At 36.4% G+C, this 10,427-nt stretch overlaps 1 protein-coding gene across 1 annotated transcript in view; it reads left to right on the top strand.

Moving 5' to 3' along the window:
* trip10b (thyroid hormone receptor interactor 10b) overlaps positions 1 to 10,427 on the top strand; it is a 26,686-nt gene that overhangs the window by 5,032 nt on the left and 11,227 nt on the right. Inside the window, exons 2-8 of the mRNA XM_015033955.1 lie at positions 4,670 to 4,785; positions 5,421 to 5,474; positions 8,868 to 9,015; positions 9,130 to 9,192; positions 9,689 to 9,793; positions 9,944 to 10,072; positions 10,168 to 10,314. Coding sequence (XP_014889441.1) covers positions 4,670 to 4,785; positions 5,421 to 5,474; positions 8,868 to 9,015; positions 9,130 to 9,192; positions 9,689 to 9,793; positions 9,944 to 10,072; positions 10,168 to 10,314 — 762 coding nt within the window. The remainder of the gene's footprint in view (positions 1 to 4,669; positions 4,786 to 5,420; positions 5,475 to 8,867; positions 9,016 to 9,129; positions 9,193 to 9,688; positions 9,794 to 9,943; positions 10,073 to 10,167; positions 10,315 to 10,427) is intronic.

The following is a 10,427-nucleotide window of genomic DNA, read 5'->3' as shown; positions in this document are numbered from 1 at the left end:
CAGAATGTTAGCTGGAGAGGCACCAGCACCTCCCAACCCCACTAAGGGACAAGGGTGTTAGAAAATGGATGGATGGATGGATGGATGGATGGATGGATGGATGGATGGATGGATGGATGGATGGATGGATGGATGGACGGACGGACGGACGGACGGATGGATGGATGGATGGATGGATGGATGGATGGATGGATGTCAGTCAAACTTTTCTCATTGCAGAGCAGAAGAGGACAGTGTTTGATTTTTGACCTTTGCTGAGGTCGATAAAACCGGTGGATGAGATCGACTTCAAATGTAAAAATCGGCCGATCACTCATCTCCCAAAATTAAGGAAGGATAAATGGGTCACTCCTAACAAATAGGTGTGGATTGCTGGATGCAGCAGAGTGATGGTCTCTGGGGCTGCAGAGGCACATGGAACAGTTGCTGTTTTGAAAGTTGCTGCTTTTGTAAAGCTTGTGAGACATTAAACTGACTTTGTTTGCTGTTCAACTAAGTCAGTGTTGACTCCTGTTTTCCACTCTACATCTCTCAGTGTAGCAGTGCTTTAAGCTACAGCTCTGTCTTGTTGTAAAGCAGTAAATGCAGTTGTGAGGTCTTCCATAGTCAAAGTCAGTCTGTTTTTAAAACATAAATATGTCTATAGCTTCCTTGTTAGTGTAGCTTTAGAGTTGTTTTATTTATTGTTATGAGACAGTTTTAGTACAAGTTTAGTTCCATCTTTAGCACAAATTATATTTTCACTTTACACAGGTAAAGTGAAAATATTATGTTCTCTTGCCATTACCATCCTAGAACAGGTTCTGACTTACCGGCTTTTCAGCATGTTTACAGTGTAAACATCTTTTTGTTTAAGTTCATCAAGGATGAGCTGAAAGGAAAAAGATCCATGTGCAATCCCCATTCAGTCTTTTCTGACAGAAAACTGCATTGAATGTCTGTTTCTAACTAACAGAAACTGTTGACAGTATAAACAAACTCATCTTAAATGGACCCTTAATAAATTGCAGGATTGTTTTTGTGTTCACATCAACTGTCATTGTTCCCATTTGTAATACTTACATACAAGCAAGTGTTTCTGTCAGAGCAAAAGAGTAAAACCTGTTGATTCAAACTGAGGTTAAAGAAACAAGAAAAAAAAAATCTTACATCTCTTTTTTTAGGAATTTTTCCAGGTGGAAGCATGTGGGAGATGAAGGGGTGAAAAAAATCCTCAAATCTAGGTTTAGGAAAAATCCTTTCTAACAAAAAAGCTTTGGTTTAAAGAACTTTAAACTAAAGATCCTACATTGATCACGTCAGGGTTACCAATTGTTGAAGTTTCAAAAACTTTGCGTGTTCTCTCTGCTGTTATTTTCTACCTTATACAACAATTAGATTTAAAGCACATATTTAGTACTTTAGCTTTAGCTACTTTGGGTTTTTTGATAGCTTTTATCTGAAACCTTAACTATTTTCATAACGTGTTAGGTTTCCACTTCTCCTCTTTTGATTCACATGTTCAGAGTTGATGAAGAGGACTGAATTTTCTCACCAGGGGTTAATTTAATCCTTCCTAAACCTTCATCACTTTCACTCTCCTTGGCCTTTGCTGTTGTGTTTAGATTTTAAACAAAAAGTTAGCGTTGCCATAGCAATGATAGCTGCTGGAGTGTCTTTCAAACTTGTTTCCTAATTTAATAAGTAGAGTTAAGGTTAATATTTTTTTCCAAAGGTGACTCATAATAGAATATAGAAAACCAAAGTAAAAAAAAAAAAAGAATTTTGAATTTAATGGGCAATTCTCTAAGCAGGGGAAAATATAACATGCAGGTTAAAATTCATTCGCACACAGTTGTGATCATTCATTGTCTTGTTGGAACACCCAGTTTGATTCAACTTTCGTCCATCTACCAATGAACCAGTACAGCAGCTGCACCTCACTGGAAGTGATGCTTCCAGTGCAGATGCTTGGAAGTTTGTAAAGATTTGAAAATGTCACTTGTAACTGTGGCAAGGAGTTGATTCCTTGTCTTATCTGAGAATTAAACCAGAAGGCGTATGGGCAGCAGTTCAGTTCAGTTCAAGTCAGTTCAGCTCATTTTTATTGTCCCAATTCACAACAGACATCATTCACAATAAAAAGGCTTCTTTTTCCATTTTATGTTTTATTCATTTTAGGTGCATAAAGGCCCCCTATTCACATAAATTTTAGAATATTAGCTATTCAATTCAGAAGTCTATTACTGCCATATTTCAAATACAAGAAAATACACTAATACACAAACATTACAAAGTAAATTAGCTTATTCAACACTAAATTGTTTCATAATGATTTTCAAATTTCTTTTAAATGCAGAAATTTAGATTGTTTTATGACAAACAGATCCAAGTTAGATCCAGGAATATATAGCAACATTAATACAGTCACATAGACAAATTAAATATAATAAATTAAATTATGATATGATGCAGTTTATGTTGACTTATCATGACAGTTTGTAAAAATTGCAAAAGAAAAAAGACAACGATACAAAGTTCATCAATGAGAACACCCAGCTCACTGAATTGTATCTTTTGCTTTTCTGAAACTTATCGTCCTGAACAACTCCGTCTTACAGGAAGGAGTGTGTAGCAATGAGCTGGGGGTTAGATAAGAACCAACAGAAACACAGAACCACTGGTGCAGGAGTACTTTACTTTTTCTTAGAAAGTGTAAAAAGATGCAGGTAAAGGACTTTTAACCAAATAGTGAAGATGTATGTTTATATTTTAACCTACATTTATAATTATGACTAAAAGTATCCATCCGTCCGTCCGTCTGTCCGTCCGTCCATTTTCTAACACCCTTGTCCCTAGTGGGGTCAGGAGAGGTGCAGGTGCCTATCTCCAGCGAACGTTTGGGGTGAGAGGCGGGGTACACCCTACATCTGCCGCAGGGCAATGACTAAACTTATGTTTTTAAAAATCTTGTCTGTTTTCAAACAAAACGTGTTTTTGTGATCATGCTTCCACATCTTCACAATGTCAGGACTGAAAAGCCTAAGGTTAAATATATATTCTTTTAAGTAAGTAAAGTGTTTATTGTCATTTTACATTTCCGCATAACATATGGAAATACAACAACATTGGGGAATTGGCCAATTATGAATGAGTAACAGAAGTTGCCTGATACATATGCACACATTGGTTTAGGGTGTTGATCTTCTTAAGCCACATCCACATATTCCACAAATACCACAAACACACAGCCTCTGATATGTTTAAATCCCAAAACATTTATCCAGTTTGGAGTAGAAAAATACATATTTAAAACTAACCTTAAGCTCTATAAACTTTCTTGCCTAACAACTGTGTACTCTGAGTAAATGTCGGATGTACATCAAATATATGTTATGATTTTATTATCAAATTATTTTAACATTAAAATGCTCCCAAAACCTGGTCCACTTTGCTACTTCATTTGTTTTAGAAAATCGCTGTGAGATGCTTTTGAAAAAGAATGAGACATTTTAATAATCTGTGTCTGGATATGGAATGTGATTGGTTCTAACCGTTTACTATATTACTACTACTATTACTGACAAATGCTAAAAAACTTAGAAACAGAAAGAAGCAGATGGCAGAACCAGTCCAGCCATTTTCAGGTTTATATTGTGATTGAGACGAGGCAGAGTAAGCTAAGATCAAAAACATTTGTGCTGCTGCCAGTGTGCTACGTCATAATGACGGATAGGACGAGTGAAACTGGTTCCAGGTTTCACAGCAGCCCCAGAGACGGTCAGTCACAGGGTGGAGATAGACTGAGCTAATGGTTATCTCATTGCCAAACGATATTTCCCACTTTTCACACACACATGTAGACATATGAAAGCAAAGCTACAGTGTGTTCCTACACAGGAGTGATAAATCTGTGAAATTTAATGGGTTAATCTCTTCATCAACACCAGGTCTTGCTTTGGTTTTCTTGTCGGCCATCTGATTTTCCTGATTGCTTTCCTTCCTGGTACAAACATGCCGCTCCATTGTCCTGCTGCGTTCTCTTGTCTTGCTCTTTTCTCCCTCACATCCTGCTCCTGACTATCGCTGACTGTGTTCATGTGTGATCTCCTTTTAAATTTTCTTTTTGACTTCTCAGTATCTGTGCTTACAGCTCTCCATTAAATCAAAACATACGAGTCTCTTTCTCTTTATTTCCCCTATACAACACTGAGGAGCCGCCCTGAATCTGTGTTTCGCTCTGTGTAAGCAGACGGCTCAGTTTGGTGGCGTGTTGTTTCTCAGAAAACCTTTGAGCGTATTGTGATCCAGCACTGTGGGGATAAAGGCCTGAGGGTTCACTGAGAACAAATCCTACTGGTCCAACAGGTTTTTTGTGTTTTGTGTAAATGAAAGTGTGTAAGCAGATAAGAGTTGTAGACTACTAGGAGAGTAAAGTATGAGTTTTTTTTTTCCTTTGGTTATTATACCTTTCCACTGTTTGTTTTATGTGTTCACAGATATGCACGTCGTGCTTCTTCGATAAGAATCCTGCCCAGTAATTTTCTCAGAAGTATTTAGCATTGACTGGGCAGTGTGTCAGTGTTAGACATAAAACTGACTTCCTCAGGGACCAGCTGTTTGCTACACATGTTCATGTAATGGTGTGTCTCCACAGAAGAATGTAATCACTCTGGACTTTTCCTCTTAGGACCAGAATGATGTCATCGACAAACACACTCAGTCTGGCCTTGACCTGCTGGAGCGTTACATAAAGTTTGTAAAGGAGCGGACGGAGATCGAACAGAACTACGCCAAGCAGCTCAGGTGTGCTCTGATTTTTTTTTTTCTCAAAGTGATTCTTTTGTGCATTTTACTGTTTTTAATGTCAGAGTACCATGCAAAGCTGTGTCTGTAACTGCAATGAAAAACATTTGTGGCTTTCAAGTTTTCAAATAAAGAAAAATGGAAAGGTGTGCAAGTATTCTTCTTCTGAATTTGATGTACAACCCAGTGCAATTAATAACCCCCAAAAGCATCATGGTGGCAGTATCATGCTGTGGGGATGCTTTCCTTCAGCACAGACAAATAACTTGGTCAGACTTCATGGGGAGATGGATGAATGTGAATACAAGGCAATACTGAATAAAATAATAATACAAGTAATGATTAAAACCTGTAAAAGCAGTAGTGGCCCAGCCAAAGCCCAAATCTAAGTTCACCAAAGAATCTGTGGCAATAGCTGAGAGTCTGAGCTCTGCTATGCTGTAGACTAACATCCCCAGCACCCTTTCATACTCATCTATTATCAAATCCCTATAAAATACACTGAAATAATCCCACAAAACGTGGCAAAGTTCAATGAGATGCAGAGTTTTGCATGGAAATGTAGACTTTCAGTGAACTTGTACCTTTATGCCGGCATGCAAATGTCAATTTTGTTTCTTTTTATTGTCTAACAGGAATTTGACAAAGAAGTACTCCAAACGAGGAGGCAAAGATGAGCAGGAGTGCAAGTAAGAAAACAGTCAAAATGAATCACTCATCAAAATCCTCCATAGTTCTGGTTTTCTTTTCTTGCACTTGACATTGTCTTGATTTTGCAATGGCATGATGAAGGCAATTGATCATTGCTTTTAAAAAAAAAAAAAAAAATTATTGTCATACTTCCATGCTAGAGAAATTAGAAACCCCAGAATGGCTGTAAAATGCTACATAATTAAATGCCAAAAGATCTTCATAACCTTCATACCAATAAACTTGTCAGACAGAGAGTGTCTGTTCAAAGGAAAAATAGTCATTTTGGAGGATTTTAGTAACTTTAGCATATCTGGAGAGGACAGCATAACTGACTGGCATGAGCTCAGATTAGGTTTGGTCAGGAAGGTGTTTTGGGTGTATTCCATTGAGATCCAGCCTCTGGGCTGATCCAGACCACTCCGAACAAGTTTTATGTTGCAGTCGGCTTGGGAACGCCTTCTATTCCCACTGAAAAACTGGAACCAGATGCTGGGCATGGGGAGGCCTGGGAGCTGTACTGGAGGACAAACTAGATCGGTAGTTACTGTAATAATTAGCCTTCAGGTATTGTGTACATTGTGAGTTTGTTAACAACCATGGACATTATATGTACAAAATAAATTCATTTTGTGTTGCACTTATCTTACATCTTACATTTTATATTTTATGCATATATCTTATTTTTTATTTTTATATTGTAATTGATCTGTGTGTATGTGTATGCTGCAACTGCACAGTAATTTCCCGGTTGGGATGAATAAAGTACTTCTATCTATCTATCTTGCATAAACTCACATGAAGCATTTTTAGAAAAATGCTACCTTTAATTAGATTTTTTTTTAAAGTGGGAAAACATTCCTCAATATTTTTTTTCACAAATCACAATCACTTTGAAGCAGATCTAAATGAAGCTTTTTTTATAATTTATGCTATACTTTTTAGAGTGTTTTAAATCAAATTTGAATCAGTAATGCATGACTTCCTGTTTACATGTACAAATATTAATGAGACAGGAGCTGGATGGTCAGTTCTGCTGTCACCCTCCTCAAAATATCATTTTTAGGGTTATTTTACCCATTTTTATTATAATTACAGACGATGCTGTATGCTGCTAAAGAAACATATAGCTCAGACCCAACAAAATTTTACCTTGTATAAATGTTGTATAACAGCCATTGTAAGCTTTAACCCATGGCTTCACTGGTCATCTCAAAGTATGCCATGTTTTTAAAGCAATAGCTTTAAAAGCATTAAAAGTTTCTGTTATTCCTGAAAGTTTTTCTGATGAATCAACAGAGGAAGTGAATATAGTTTAGAGCGGAGTTGTTCAAACTCATTGCAGCTCTGCCTCAAACGCTCTAATTCGTCTGGTTTAAGAGTAAGACAGCTGGCTTATTGGAGATTTATGGGCATTAAATCAAAGGATGTCACCAATTACTATTGTCAAGGTAATGCTCTTTTGAATGTAAGAATGGTATTTAAAAAATCTACGGCATGTCTCTTTTAAACAGAGTGCAGGCTAGCTGACTAATTGGCTGACTAACATTAGGTGTCACTCCTTAAAAATGATTTTCTGAGCAATATGCATGTTGACTTTAACACTTCTTCAGCGGTCAGAAATATTTCAATAATTATTGTTCTATTTTCATTTGATCATTAACTTCCGCTGAGGTCATAAATCTCTTCCAGAAGGGATTTAACATATTTTGTCATCCATGCCTGTGAACAAGTGTTAACAATAAAAATATCTATTTCAAAATGACCTAATTGTTCTCAGCTGACACGTTATATGAATTGAATATTTTTTGACTGAAGCAGGATTTATTCTAAAGCACCCTAATATGCTGTAACAGTAAGAGAATAACAGAACATATAAAGTAATTATTGGTATCATGAATCCAACCTGTTCAGATTTTGTTCTGTTTAAACAGCAGTTCAAGTCCATTTTTTAAAAGTAATAAGAACAGTTACTGCTCTTGGTGACATATATATTTTTGACATTATTAGGCAAAGTGATAACAGGTTTCTGCATCCATAATCTGGCAGTTATCAAGTGTAGAGCTGATCACTCACATAAAATGCAATCAAAAATTAATTATGGAGTAAGCAAACTGCACTATGTCAGTAGATTATGTTTTTTACTGAAAAGGTAATTGAGTTCACAATTTAAATAAAATCATGAAACTCAATGTTGCCCAAAATAAACACAAATATTTTCTTATGTCTTCTCATCAAATGATTGGTTCATTGTGTTTAGATTTGTTGTCCACAGATAAAATGTAGATAAAATGTAGTCTTCTCCAAATATTATTTTATTTTCCAAATTAGAAATAAAACAAAAATATACAGAAAAAGTGTTTGAAAACAGAATTATCCTTTGTCAGCAACAGTCTATTATTTAGATTAATTAAACAAACATGGAGTGGAATATTATTTCTGTTTCATTTTTTGTATAACTTAGATTATGAACTAATGAAAAATGATTTTGAGGACAGAGGCATTAGGCTCAGTACTTGGCTGGGAATCCTTTTGCATTAATAACTGCATCAAAGCGGCGTGGCATGGAGTAGATCACCCTGGGGGTCTGCTGACATGTGATGGAAGACCAGGTTGCTATAACGACCTTCAGCTCATCTGCATTGTTGGGTCTGGTATCCCTCACTTTCTTGACTATATTCCATAAATCTTTCCACTCAGTTTTCCATTCATATGCATTCTGTGGGCAGCCACTTTTTTAAAAAGTGAGCGTTTTGTAGCTTATCCCCTCGTTGTGGAAGACATCAGTGACTGTCTGCTTTTAATGCAGCAGTCTTCTTTATGATAATATCGGCCATGACATAATAATTCTTCAATAAAAGTCCATTGTAATTAGCTTGTATTATTCAAATTTCCAGAGAAATTTAGTTTTGCGTTTCTGTAGCCAAAAATCATGAAGAATTGCAGAAATACTTTGACTGTACCAAATCTATATTAAATATGAGCTTCACATTTGCAGTCAATATGTATTTAAATGTACTTTCTAAATCAGTTTTACTGAGATTCACTTTTAATATTTTCTTCTTGACAAAGGGAGGGTCATGAACACATCATGTGTTAGAAAAATTAAAATACTTTAAGTGACACTGAAAGTGCTTTTGATAGTATATTGATATATTGTAAATCTTGACAGTCTGCCCATTTGATGCTTTTTAGTGTAATATATATAAATATGATCATGTGATATTATAAATGATGCAGGAGTCAGTATAATCAACACTAGACAGTGTAAAATGATCTTAATACAGCATATTCTTTGCTTACAGTAGTAAACCACAACATACAGTTTTATGGGTTTTGCTTTTCTGATATATTTCCAACTTTCCAAATGTTCCCTCTCACTGCCGTTGTAGGTTCAGCAATCACGCGTCTTTCCAGGAGATCCTGAATGAGCTGGGTGACTACGCAGGCCAACGGGAGGTTGTTGCTGAGAACATGACGGCCAACATCTGTGATAAGCTTACCAAATATCTCCAGGACCTCAAACAGGAACGTAAAACAGTGAGTGAGGGAGGGAGAGAGGAATGTGAAGTTTAGACAGATTCTGCCTTGCTGAAGTTTGCAGTGTTACCATCCAAAGCTGCAGCAGATTCCTCACAGCCTCTCTGTTTTCAGCACCTTTCTGATGTCAAGAAGGCCCAGCAGAATCTGGAGAGCAGCTTTAAACACCTAGAAAATGTGAGTCAAGTGTTGGTGATTTATTAAATCTAAATTATACCATGTTGTAAATTATAATACATATCCTGTTTTTGCTGTAGAATTATTTTACAGGCTCCTAAATCTTAAAAATGTCAGTTTTTTTTAAATAAACAGATTCATTAAAGTTTGTCTAAGAGAAAAAAGTGCAACATGTTGAAACAAACTCCGTTTTTTTTTTGTTTTGTTTTTTTTTACTTTGCCTTATTAACTTCTCTTTGTTAATTGTTCTCACTAAAACAGATTTTTGATTTATGTTTTCTGTTTCTGTTGCAGATCACCACTAATGTATTTATTGAACAAATAATCCAATTATACCTTATAGATTATATTAATAAGACTCAGGAACAAGTGAGGAGAACAGAGAAAATCTTAATCTTTCCCTAATTTGTAGAGTCCGGTCTTAGTTCCATGACTTTGCTTTGTTAACATTGCTGTTGCTGAAATGTATTACATTTGTACATGTTCATGCTTGCAGATTAAAAAGCGCTTTGCCAAGGAGTGGGCGGAGGCTGACAAAGCCACACAGCAGGCAGAGAAGACAGAGAACGACTCTAATGCCACCAAAGTTGAAGTTGACAAAGTAAACACTCGTAAACATTGGCTGTTAAACATTAGTATTCTACATGTTTTCCTTTATCTGTCCTTTTTACACCATCCTTTATATTTTAGACCTGCATCCTTTAATCTTCCATTGTCTTTATTTTTATGTATTTATATTTCTACTCTCTAGGCCAAGTCTCATGCTCTTGCTCGTACACGTGTAGCAGAAGAATGCAGGAACAACTATGCAGCAGAACTCCAGAAATACAACAAAGAACAAAACTACTTCTACTACACAGAGATACCACAGATCTACAACGTGAGAAAGTCTTTTGGACACACTGTAACAATGCTGCTCGGTAGTTTCTGTTAAATCAGAATCTAAAAGAGTTTGATGATTTGTGTTTCGAACAGAAACTCCAAGTCATGGACGAGCGGAGGATCCAGCAGCTGGCCGAGGGCTACTGCCTGTTTTCACACATCGAAAAGGACGTCCTGCCAATCATCTCCAAGTGTCTGGAGGGAATTGCTGCTGCAGGAACAAAAATTGATCACAAAAAGGCAAGTGGGTCACTCTGTACCTCTGACACGTCTGACATTTCTCTGATCTGATGGGCAGCAAGCTCAATTAATCAATCAATCAATCAATCAATCAATCAATCAATCAATCAATC

Source organism: Poecilia latipinna, unplaced genomic scaffold, assembly GCF_001443285.1.
Source record: "Poecilia latipinna isolate Pla-1442-1.1 unplaced genomic scaffold, P_latipinna-1.0 Scaffold283, whole genome shotgun sequence".
Classification (NCBI taxonomy): domain Eukaryota; kingdom Metazoa; phylum Chordata; class Actinopteri; order Cyprinodontiformes; family Poeciliidae; genus Poecilia; species Poecilia latipinna.
The sequence above is the reverse complement of the archived record's forward strand: the minus strand, read 5'-3'. Positions and strand labels throughout refer to the sequence as shown.